The 12958-nt window shown below is 44.4% G+C and overlaps 1 protein-coding gene across 2 annotated transcripts in view; it reads left to right on the forward strand.

Moving 5' to 3' along the window:
• Nucleotides 1-12958, forward strand: part of DOCK2 (dedicator of cytokinesis 2) — a 406045-nt gene that overhangs the window by 351736 nt on the left and 41351 nt on the right. For both annotated transcript variants that reach the window (XM_022595138.2, XM_022595139.3), the window contains exons 34-36: nt 1657-1742; nt 8373-8529; nt 11136-11176. In XM_022595138.2, coding sequence (XP_022450846.1) covers nt 1657-1742; nt 8373-8529; nt 11136-11176 — 284 coding nt within the window. The remainder of the gene's footprint in view (nt 1-1656; nt 1743-8372; nt 8530-11135; nt 11177-12958) is intronic.

Consider the following 12958-nt stretch of genomic DNA (forward strand, 5'->3'; position numbering starts at 1 on the left):
CTCTCTCAGCACAAGCTGTATCAGCACAAGCTTCTGGTCCTTACCTTTGGCCCTTAGCCCACAAACGTGAGGGAACAACGGCCCCACGGATGATATGTGAAGCAGAGGGAGAGTGAATCTGGTCTCTGCCTTCCGTCACCGAAAGATTCCAGCCAACTCGACTGGGCTTGATCCTTTGTGCACTGGAAAGAGCCTGCCAGAATGTCTCTGCCATGCATCTGAGACTTCAGACAAGCCACTTAAACTCTCTGGACCTCTGTTTCATCTGTAATAATAACTGACACTTACTGAGGGTGGTGCCAAGCCGGGACTGGCTGTTTTTCATGCATTATAGCATTTAAAGGTGATCCTTGACTTCCAGACCTCATGGAGTTATTGTGAGGACTGAGGGTAAAGGGGCTGAGTTAGGATCCAGGAGCGCCCAAGGGCTCCCTGGACCTTGTTGAGCTTTGCCAAGAACCTCCCTCCCTTCTCTAAGTGCCAGTTTCTTATCTACTGGTAAGAAGGGAGATGGGTGGACTGCATGATTTGGATGGACTCATCAAGGCATGATATTAAAACAGTATACAAACCATTTGTGCATTACAGCCATGTAAGAGAGACAACAAATGGCTCTTCAGAATGTTGAACTCAACTGGGTGAAATGCTTCTTGACATTGAAAGTAGGAAGACAAAATACTCTCTGGCTTTAGTGTTACAAGATTTGCTGTGTAGGTGCATACTTACTTTCAGGTCACTTAGCTAGTCTGATCTCTGACCATTACAGTTGTCACCAGACTTGACTCTCTGAGGCATTAATTCATATAAATATGACAGCTTCAGTTATGGCTGGATTCAGGAGCTCAAAAATGGCACCAGGTCTCAGTCTCTCTCCATCCCTTCCTCTCTGTTTCCCACTACATTGGTATCATTCTCAGGCAGCCTCTTTCATTGTGGTCCTCTCCAGCAGCCCCGGGCTTAAAACCGTCCATCTTCAAGTTAAGCAGAAAGACTGCTTTTTCCTAAGAGTGTCCACAAAACCTCAGATTTCAGTCTCACTGGAATGATCTGGGCCTTAATTGTAGGGTCTGGATAATGAAAGATACTGATCAGGAGCTTGGCCTGTGTCATGTACCCACACCTAGAGCTAGGGAGGGATGGTCAGCCCACCTGAGTCTCACAAACTGAAATTAGGGTTGATGTGATTACCAAAGTATAGTGAAAGGAATGCTAGGCAGGCAGAAATAATAGCTGTTCATGACAACATGCCATTCTCTGAAGATCAGTGCTCTGTCACATCCCTCAGTGCCTTTGCACATGTTATACCCTCTGCTAGGAATGCCCTTTCTCTTTCCATTCTCCTGCAAAATTTCAAGATAAACTTGAGAACAAGGTCAAATGACATGGGCTGTGAGCCTTCCCTGTAGACTCTCCTCTCTCTCTCTCTCCTATGCCCATCTCTCTGCTCCAGCACTTACCATCTATGGCTCTTCTCCACTCTCCGGGAACTGCTAAAAGGCAAATGTAGTATCCTGTTCCATTTTGCATTCCCAGTGCTCAGCACTGAACCTGGGAGATGATATATGCTCCCTAAGCTTTGGTTAAAAAAATGAATTGACTAATTTCAGTATTCAGCCTTCTAATGTTATAGTTGATTTTCATCTCCTGCTTCTTCAGTTTGAAAATGAAATCATCCTCAAGCTGGACCACGAGGTGGAAGGGGGCCGAGGGGACGAGCAGTACATGCAGCTGCTGGAGTCGATGTAAGTTCAGTGCCCAGCATGGGAGGAGCCGGGAAGGTGGGCCCGAGGCCGGAGGGCTTAGGACTCCAGGGGGCTCCAGTGGCTCTGTCCTCCCCTGGAGATAGGCTCATGGGTATGGGAGAGGCTCCATTTTTGGAAGAAATCTCACATCTCTCTCTGCAGTGGCTGTTTCTTTGATATCGATGGGACGGGTCCGATAAAAAGAAACTTTGCTGTGTTGGAGAGGGAAATAATCCACCAAAATGTTCACTCTTGTTATCTCTTAGCTGTGGAATAATTTTTGCTGTCTTTTCCTTTGTTCTTTCTCAATCTTTGACAGATATTGGTCACAACCAACATTTATGGAAACCACACTAAGTGCTCTCCCTGTATTGTCTCATTTAGTTGCGTTTTCTCTGTTTGATCCCATTTCACATAGGTGGCCCCCAAAGCTCAGGGAAATGTCTTGTCCGAGGAAACTAGGCCAAGCTAGTCAAGTGGACAAGCTGGGACTGAACCCAGCTCTGCTGGACTCCAGCGCACAGGCCTGGTGAGGCAGTGGGCAGTGGGTAGCACCCAGGAGCACTGGCCTTGGACTCAGGACACTGTGTTGTTTTAACAGCTCATTGAGATGTAATTCACATACCATATAGTTTACCTAAAGTGTACAATTCAATGGCTTTCAGTATATTCGCAGAGCTGTGCAACCATTACCACAGTCAATTGTAGAACATTTTTGTTACCTCCCGAAAGAAAGCCCATACCCCTTAGCCATCATCCCCTCCCCTTCTCTGGGGTTTCTATGGATGTGTCTATTCTGGACATTACATACAAATAGAATCATACGATACATGGTCCTTTGTGACTGGCTTCTTTCTCATAACATGTTCTCAGGGTTCACCCATGCTGTAACACGTGTCAGTATTTCACTTCTTTTTATTGCCGAATAATATTTCACTGTTTGGAAACACCCCATTTTGTTTATTCATTCATCAGCGGTTGGATTTTTAGACTGTCTCCATTTGGGGCTATCAGGAATGATGCGACTTTGAGCGTTCATATACACATTTTTGTGTGGACACATGTTTACAGTCCTCTTGGGTGTATAACTAGGAGTGGAATGGCTGGGTCATATGGCAACTCTGTATGTAACCTTTTGAGGAACCATCAGACTGTTTTCCAAAGTGACTATACCAGTTACCTTCCTACCAGCAATGTACAAGGGTTCCAATTTCTCCACATCCTTCTGAGCACTTGTTAGTATCCATCTTACTGATTATAGCCATCCTATAATCAGTGTGAAATGAAATCTCATTGTCACTTCAGTTTGCATTTCCTACATGGCTAATGATGTTGAGTATCTTTTCATGTGCCTATTGGCCATTAGTGTATCGTTGGAGGAAGTCACTGGATTTCCATCTTGATTCCAGCACTTAGCAGCTGCACAACTTTGGACCAATCATGCACCATCGTTGGCTTCAGTGTGCCCATCTGTAAAATGGGGATAATAAGCCTCCTGTGGTTACACTGAAGAGTGAATAACTATAAAACATGTGCACACAGCAGGTAGAAGCTCAGGAAATGTCCTTTGATCCCTCACCTAACGCCCAGTTTCTATCTCTGACACCATGATAAGAGTGAGGACTTCTCCCAAGGTTCAGGAATGTGACTCATACATCCCAAATTCCCTCTTTTTTTTTTTTTTGCGGTACGCGGGCCTCTCACTGTTGTGACCTCTCCCGTTGCGGAGCACAGGCTCTGGACACGCAGGCCCAGCGGCCATGGCTCACGGGCCCAGCCGCTCCGCGGCATGTGGGATCTTCCCGGACCGGGGCACGAACCCGTGTCCCCTGCATCGGCAGGCGGACTCTCAACCACTGCACCACCAGGGAAGCCCCCAAATTCCCTCTTAATTGTAGATTCCCTGATTTGTATGATTCTCTGATATATATCTGATCTTGAATTCTTTCCCCAGTCCTCTTGGAATATTGTAACTTTAACAACAAAAGCAGACTGAAGGTCTTTCTCTGACCCTCACAATGACCCTCTCTCCCCTGCCCAGCGGGCAGAGCCCCGTGGACAGAGTTGAGTCCCAGGCAGCACCGTCCCAGCTGCCCTCGCCCCCTCCTGTCACTGTGCACAGCCATCACTAAACACCTAGAAAGCAAAGGCCGCTGGGCTAGCGGAGCAACCCATCAATCTGCTCCTCGGGGTAGGTATCGAGACTGATTGTCCAGTGGGGAGATGACATTGTGCCTGAGTTAATGTTTTTCTTAAAGCGCAAGAAAGGAAGCATCTAAATATTGACCAGAAGTGAGACCAGGGCTGGCGCTGGCAGTTTCCATTTTTATAAGCGGATGGGGCCCTGCGGCCAGTCTTCAGATGATCAGCCGGATTTTCAAATCCTTCCTGAGCGATTATTTATAAAAGGAGTCCTTAGAGGTCAAGGAAATTAAAACACAGCTCATTATTTTCCTCCTGAAACAGAGGCGTGGATGATTTTTGCCAAACTAACCAAGCCCAGCCTGAAGAATCAGGACCCCATCAGGACATCCAGGGGCCAAGTCCCTGCACCTTCCTTCCTTTTGACTTTCTGAGCCTCAGTTTCCTTATCTGCAAATTGGGGATAAAAATACCATCCAACTCCTAGAGTTTTTATTGAGAAGAAACAAGACACATCATGAAAAGTGCTTAGCACAGCTTGTGACACCTTGTAGGTAATCTGGAAATAGTAGTTATTATCATCATTGGTCAGGTGGATAGCGATGTGATTATTTGAAGCCATGAGCTTACCTATCATTCCTCTTCCAGACTAGTGAACCTCAGCTCCTCTAACCCTTCTTCCCAGCCCCTCATTCAGGGCCTCCACTGATACATAGGGCCCACTCTGGGCAGACACAGTTCTGTGGGCACATGGCTTGGTAACTGGATGGTGTTTTTTTGAATCGAGCAGGGCTTCCCTTCTGGTGGCAGCTGAAGCCCTGCATCGAGGCGCAAGGGTTAGGGCATGAAGTGGTGCTGCATTTCAGTATTCATGTGCTCTCATGCAGTGCACAGCCTTACACAGCATCCCGCCCCTCCCCATCCTTAGAGCTCTCCTTGGAGCCCACTCGCATTAGTCCACATCTGTCTTAAAGTGAGAGTCCCATACTGAATGGAGTAATGAGACACATTCTACCCTCCTGTATTTCATCTGCCTGGGAATATTTCTAAAAGTGGCATGGGGGCTGGAAGCCTGAAAGGGACAGAGAAGGTGCATTCTGGGGCCCAGATCCCCCTCAGACCAGTTCAGTTGAGAGGGGACCTGTCATAAGAAGCACACAATACATAGTTTTTAAAGGAATAAATGAAAAGTCCAGATCCATAAGCACTGACAAAGGTGTGGGTCAGGGCTCTCTCCCTCTGAAGGCCTCCCATACTGAATGCAGGTCTATTCGAAGGAGGTGTGAGCTCCCTCCAGCCCCCACCAAGGCAGGAGCATAGATGCGGAGTGGCCCGTGTTCTGCCATCCCTCCTTCCACCGAGTGAGGGACTATTGCATCACTTCGAGAGTCTCCTAACTCTATCATTGCCACTTCCATTCCATTTTTGGGCTCAAAGGAGAGGACCTTGGCAGTTTGGCAGGATGGAGATTAGAACTCAGCCCCATGGGCCTCGAGCCTAGCCTACAAATTGAGGGTGATAACAATGCCTACCTCAAGAAGATTATGTGAGTGTTAAACAAGATAATCAGTAAAACCAGCTTAGCACAACATCTGGAACACAGGTACTCAATAAATGATAGTATCATGTATTACAGTTAGTTTTTATTTCTATATCCACTTCCACTGCTAGACGGTGAACTCCTGGAGGTCAGTGAATTGCTAGTTCTGAGATCTCTGAATCCCTAGTTCCCAGAAGAGTACATGTTGAGTGCACAGACAGATAGATAGATAGATAGATGGTGGACGGATGGGTGATTTCAAACCAATCTGCCCATCTACCTCTCCAACCCTAGACCATATGAGCACTTTTCTTACCTTATGGCTAAAAAATAGATTAAGAAAGCCAAGACTTTGTTTTTCTAAACACTTGCTTCTTAAAGGACCAACCATATAGCATCACCTGGGAGCTTGTTAAAATGTAGAATCTCAGGCCTTACCCCAAACCCGCTGAATCAGAATCAATGAACGCAGTGCCCAGGTGATTCCCAAGCACACTGAAGTCTGCAAAGCAGCAGACAAAGCCAACTGTTCTTAGTATTGGCTGTACATTGGAATCACCTGGAGAACTGAAAAAATAAAATACTGCTTCCTGGCTCCCATCCCCAAAGATACAAAGACATTGACCTAGAGTGGAGATTGAGCTTTGGAAAAGCTCCCCTTGTGATTCTACCATGCGACCAGGGCAGAGAGCCACTGGTCTGGCCATGCTCAGGCCCTCAGATGCCTTCTACCTGGGAGGCTGTGAGAAATCACACCCCAAACACTGGGACAAAGTTTCATTGCATTGTCGTTAAGACGGAAAGCAAGGCTGGAAGTGACCATCCCAGAAGGAGTTAGGCACAGCTGATGACTGAGCCAGACAGGCCTAAATCACAGGGCAATTTCCACCTCTCCTTGAGAGCCGGGAACAGGTGCTTCTCCCATGGCGAAGACGGATTTGTCTGATCACAGCCACAGTTTGAGACATCGCGTCCTTGCAGCATGGCTTGGCTTCTGGGCAGAATGACCCTCCAGAGTCCTTGCCTTCCTCACCTCCCGCCTCTTAGGAGCTCTTGGGACTTATAAACTGCTATAACTGCTGTGGACAGAGTAGGCAGAAACAGACGTAGCCTGGGAAATGCTTGTCTACTCAAGATGCTTGGGAACACACCACAATGTTTCTCTGCGGAAAATACTGACCCTTGATCGTCTTGATTCCCAAGGTCACCACTGACTATCGGAATGATGCTGGGAAGGACATTTAACTTCTCTGGGCCTTGATTACCTCATCTGCAAAATGAGGGGAATAATTTTTACTTACCAGAATGACTGTGATCATTTCTTTAGAAAAAGTGATTAGACAACGTCTGGTGGAGAATAAGTGATTAACAAGTAGTCACTAACCAAAATTTTACTCCATCTGTCTCTCCCTACCTTTCCTGTGGGCTGCTTGAGGGCAGGCATGATTCTTTTTATATTTCTTTTTTTTTTTTTTAATATCTTTCTCCCCATCCCCACCCTACACAATGCCTGGAATAGTGCCCTAGCAACTGATAAGTACTTAAGGAATGTCACTATTTTAATTTTTGTTTTTAAAATTTAGAATATTATTATTACAACAGATGTAAATTGTTCATACTATATGCACATTTCAGTTGAAAAATGAACATTGTCCTCCTCTATTCCCCCACCTAGACCCCTTGTCAGAAGCAACATGCATTTAGTTTGGTGTTTATCCTTCCTGACCATATCTGTCACATTCATAAACACACAGAGACACATAAAAGTAGACACACAGGGACTTCCCTGGCGGTGCAGTGGTTAAGAATCCGCCTGCCAATGCAGGGGACACGGGTTCGATCCTTGGTCCGGGAAGATCCCACATGCCGTGGAGCAACTACTCAGCCTGTGCTCTAGAGCCCGCGAGCCACAGCTACTGAAGCCTGCTCGCCTAGAGCCTGTGCTCCACAACAAGAGAAGCCCCTGCTCGCCACAACTAGAGAAAGCCCGCGTGCAGCAATGAAGACCCAACACTGCCAAAAATAAATAAATAAATAAAAATTTAAAAAAGTAAACATGAACTTTCACTCACATATAGCATTTGGTGGTTGAGAGCAGATGCTGGAGCCAGACTGTTGTTATTTACCAACTGTGTGACCTTGGACAAGTTAGTTGACCTCTCTGTGCATTAATTTCCCCATCTGCAAACATCTTATTTCATAAGACTGTGATGGGAGATTAAATGAGGTAAAATTTGTAAGACGTTTAGAATAATGCCTGGGACGTGGTAGGTTCTTTGTGAGTTGGTTAAATAGAACATAAGTATTGTTCTGAGACTCACTTTTCTCAACTATACATTTTACAGAGCTTTTTGTTTCAAAACATTGATCTCATACTTTTTAATGACTTCATAGAGTCACATTTTGTGAATATGCTTTAATTGGACATTTAAGATAGTTCTAACTATTTCACTATTAGACACAATTTGTACGTACTGTAAATATATCCTTACATACTTCTGGGATTATCTCTGTAAAATAGATTCCCCAAAGTAGAATTATTGGATCAAAGGATATGTACTTTTACAATTTTTACAGATATTGTGAAAATTGCTGCCCCAAAAAGTTGTACTGATTTACTCCCAATGTGGGGTCTGTAAAGGTGACCATTTCTTCACACCATTGCCTGCACTAGAAATTTATTTTTATTTTTACTCATTTTGATGGTGGGGAAAAAGTTACTTTCTACACCATATGGGCAAATAAGTGTATAAATGAGTTAAGTGATTGAATAAAGGAACAAAATGAGCCAATGAACCAGGGGAACTTGGATACACCGGTTTGTTTGGCTTGTTCTCCACCCTTCCCGAGCCCCGCCCCCGACTCGCCGCCCCGCCCCCAACCCCCGACCCCGAGCACGGTCTTTCTCCCTTGGCCTCGAGCTCACAGCCCTCCCGTCTGTGCCACAGCCTGATGGAGTGTGCTGCAGAACACCCAACTATCTCCAAGTCCGTGGAGAACTTTGTGAACCTGGTCAAAGGCCTCCTGGAGAAGCTGCTGGATTACCGGGGCGTGATGACGGACGAGAGCAAAGACAACCGCATGAGCTGCACTGTGAACCTGCTGGTATGTGCGCGGCTCTCCCCATTTTGGGTCAGATCGGAGTCTTGGGAGCAGGTCTGGCCTTGGGTTCCACTATGGCTCTGGATAGGGAAGCAGCACTAAGGGCTTTAAAAGTCAGACAAACGTGAGAGTGTCCTTGCCCTGACATCCGCTAGCTCTGCGTCTTGAAGTCAATCATTTCACGTTCCCTGTGCCTCAGTTTATCATACATATGAAATGGGAATGACTATAGTTGGCTCTCCCTATCCAAGGGTTCGGCATTTGCTGATCCAACTAGAGATTGAAAATAATCAGGAAAAAAAATTCCACAAAGTTCCAAAAAGCAAAACTTGAATTTGCCTCATGCTGGCCACTATTTACATAACATTTACATTGGATTTACAGCTCTTTACATAGCATTTACATTGTTTAAGCAATTATAAGTAATCTAGAGGTGATTTAAAGTATATGGATGTGCGTAGGTTATATGCAAATTCTACGCCATTGTATTTAAGGCACTTGAGCATTCTCAGACTTTGGTGTCTGTGGGGGTCCTGGGACCAATCCCCTGCAGCTGTCAGGGGATGACAGTATTTCCTTTAGCATTTAACACACAAAGAAGGAAGGTGGCAGTATAAAGAAGTTAAGAGTATGAGTTTTAGAGTCATATAAGCTATGGGTTCTCATCCTACCTCTGATAATTAATAGACTACGCAAGTCAAGAAAGTTTTCTGAAGGTTTAGTTTTCTTATCTGTTCCATGGTGAAAATAATAGTACCTATTTCATAGGTTGCGCAGTCCTGACCCATGGTTAAATGCTCACTGTGTGTTTGTTTCCTTCTCTTACAGAACGAAGTTAATACTGATAACTAGTATTTATAGAAAATGACTATGGGATAGGCTAACCAGAGCAGCTAGTCCCAAACCCAGACTCTTCACCCCTGTACCACACGACCTGCCATTGGCCAGCTCCCAAATAGTCTCCCTTCAGATGTACTGTGATGTGGTTATGAGACAGCTAATAGCAGCCACAGTGCTTCATACTCACCATGCCAGCCCACCCTAAAGTGGTTAAAATGAATAAAGTTGACCAAAAGACCATGTGACATCTATCACATCAATCCCCCCTGCCATTGCCAGTGTTCCAGAAATATAAATCCTGTCCCCATAGTTCTGTTGTGTGTCTTCTGTTTACCCTAAGTGGACTCTTTTTTTTTAAAATTCTATAGTTAAAATACACTTCCTCTTCAGTGATTTGAAAATGACTAACATATCTGTAATGAATGCTGAAGTCATTACAATTCAGCAACATTATGTTAAAGTGTATTATTATTTATTTTTTTGAATTTTATTTTTTTATACAGCAGGTTCTCATTAGTGATCCATTTTATACATATTAGTGTATACATGTCAATCCCAATCTCCCAATTCATCACACCACCACCACCACCCCCTGCCACTTTCCCCGCTTGGTGTCCATACGTTTGTTCTCTACATCTGTGTCTCCTCAATGTCTGCCCTGCAAACCGGTTCATCTGTAGCATTTTTCTAGGTTCCCTAAGTGGACTCTTTTTAAGCAGCCCAGATATTGCCATTGATTTTCTGAAATGCTAAGGGGAGTTTAAAACTCCTGATTACAGCAGAAAGGAATTCATTGCTAATGACTCCACAAGGCCCAATTTACATAAAGAGCACCAGGAAGAGGGGTTTTCCAGGAGTTTAGCAGTTTCTCTCTTTGGAGAGGTAGAAGTTGGTTGAAGGAACTGACCTTCAACTGTCAGAATCTGACCTGGGAGAAAGTTGGGACAGGCAGGTCTATAAGCAGTTAGACTCTGCTAGATTTTGGTGTGTGGCTTAAACATGGTATCAGGGAGAAGAAGAGGATGGGGTGGGTGTGTCTGGAGGTCTAGTATGGCTCTGCCACCCACTGACTATGCTCTGGAACACATCACCTCGCCCTCTCGGAGCCTCAGGTGCACATGGATGCATTGAATTAAACCTGGGTTTTCTCAAAGTGTGCCTCAAGGATGGGGTCCCGACCTCCTGGCTCAGAATCTGTAAGGACTTGTTTTAAAATGCACAGGATTCCAGGACAACTACTGGCCTACATGAGCCCTGAGCTGGAATAGGTATTGCCAGGCTTAAATGTTTTTGACTGTGGAATCTCAGCATAACTTCTGAGAGTTCTGCACTATCAGAAGTTATGATCTGTTGTCATCACTGGGATCTGTTGTGATTACTATTACTCTATTGCTATTACTCTGATTCCAACTCAGTTCTGCCTGAGTGCACGGTCTGGGCTTTCAAAGATCAGGCTGGGCTGCCTTTCATAGTAGACTTCATCAAAGTAAACGGCCTCAATCTTGGCATCCCTCAGTGCAGCCAATAGCTGGATTGCACCCCCCGATGTGATGGCTGACATACTTCCTCTGTCCCTTTATAGTCTAAGGATCAGGGAAGTGACTTTCAAGGCAGAATGAGCTGTTTGATGCATTCAGGAAAGTAAATTTCTTGCTCCCATCTCGCCCAGGTAGTACATAGCAATTTCCTCTCACCTTCATCACATTGCCTTCCACCCCTGTGGCTCTGCAAAGAAAAAACCTCATCACTGTTTTTCCTCCCTTATCTAGAATTTCTACAAAGATAATAATCGGGAAGAGATGTACATAAGGTAAGATTTTTGTTTTCTAAAACCCAGGCCTGCTGTGTCACTCTCCTGCTCAATATCCATCGATGGCTCCCCGCTGCCTTCAGCATAGAGTTTAAGCATATCTTGTTGACACTCAGACCCTCTTTGTTCTGATTCCTATCCATCTCCCCAGATTCAGCTCCTTCCATCTCCTACATTCAGCCCCCCAAATCCACTTGGAGTTCTCTGACCTGCCATGCTGTTTTGCTGTGGATTGAGCTGGTGAATTGCACTTGCGTTTATTACAAGATTGGCATGCGGAGCCCTAGTCTAGGGTTGGTAGTTAGAACATCCGCCAGCCCAGCTCTGAAGGGAAAAAAAATACCAAGATGTATGATGCCCGCTTCTTTGTAGGCATTTAAAAGATAAGTATTTGAACATCATATGAAGGATTTTGGGGGGACATTCGGCTGAAGCAAAGAACTCCCTTGCCAGTGTGTCTCAGGATCTCATTTTTTTCCTCCAAAGTTTTTTTTATTGGTACTTTTACTCATTACAGAAATAATACATACTTATTACCAAAAAAACCTCATAAAATACAGACAAGCAAAACAGAAAATGAAATAAACTCCCATAATCTGTCCATATTCCCAGACCTTTTTATATTTATGTTTATATATAGATCAAATTCTATGCATGCCTAGTTTCTGCAAAAATGAGATCATATTGCTCATAATTTATTCTTTGCTTGACAAGAATTCCATGTCAACAGAAGTATTTCAACTTAATTTTTAATGAAACTATAAAATTCCCTTTCCAGAATACACCATAATTTATATAGCCAACCCTATGTTGTTGAATATTTAGGTTGTTTCCAACTTTCTTCTATCATAAATAGCACAATGACAAAATTCTTGGACATACATATATATCTTTATGCATCTCCTCATGAGACAAAAGCCTGCAAAGTGGCCTTGACTGTAAGGGTGAACGACCAAGGCCCTTTCAAGGCTTTTGACACATTCTATCAAAGACCGGAGACTCCAAGTCCAAATTCACTCTGCAAAATACTGCAAATATTTTTAGGTACTTAGTTTAGCATTATTCCAGAAATAAGAACTATCATTTGGAAAAAAGATAATTCCATAGGTTGTCCTGAGCTTGGTTAGTATTTATAACATCACTAGACATGACTTATTGTACTGGCATGGGGCTTTGGATCCAAAGGGCCTGGGAGGCTTTACCTTTTTTCCTCTGTGACCCTGGATAAATCACTCAGTGTCTTCGGCCTGAGGTTTCCCCATGTAGAATGTTTCCGTTCTGTTCTGAGGATTAAATGAGATGCTACAGGTAGAGTGCCTGGCACATGGTTCTCTCCCCCAACATCTTTTCTTTTCTTCCCATTTTAGAAACACAGATGGGGAATCCCAGATTTCCATAAGTTTTGGAGATGTGAATCCTATAGTAATCTAGGAAGACCACATTTGCCTAAACCAGACATTGTAAACAGGATATAGTATGAAAATCTGTCCTATTTGGCAGGCATAGCATTTAAAAACATTTTTAATTGGTTGCCAAATTTTAAAACTCTAGAGATGTTACATAAAAATCAAAATTTCCCTCTTCTGAAAAACTCAGAAGGTATGGCAACACTGGGCCCTCATCCTGTCCTGACGACCACTGCCTAGGCTAGGTGGTAGTGGCCCCTTTAGACGGGGGCAGGAGTGCTCTGGTCATGACATCGTTTCCATTCCCCATTGAACTTCATCCCATCCACCTCACTCAAGCTGCCCACCTGGCATCTGTTTGCATTCAAATCCCTAG

Source organism: Delphinapterus leucas, chromosome 3, assembly GCF_059928025.1.
Source record: "Delphinapterus leucas isolate spDelLeu-1000000601 "Yukka" chromosome 3, BTC_Dleu_Yukka2, whole genome shotgun sequence".
Lineage (NCBI taxonomy): Eukaryota > Metazoa > Chordata > Mammalia > Artiodactyla > Monodontidae > Delphinapterus > Delphinapterus leucas.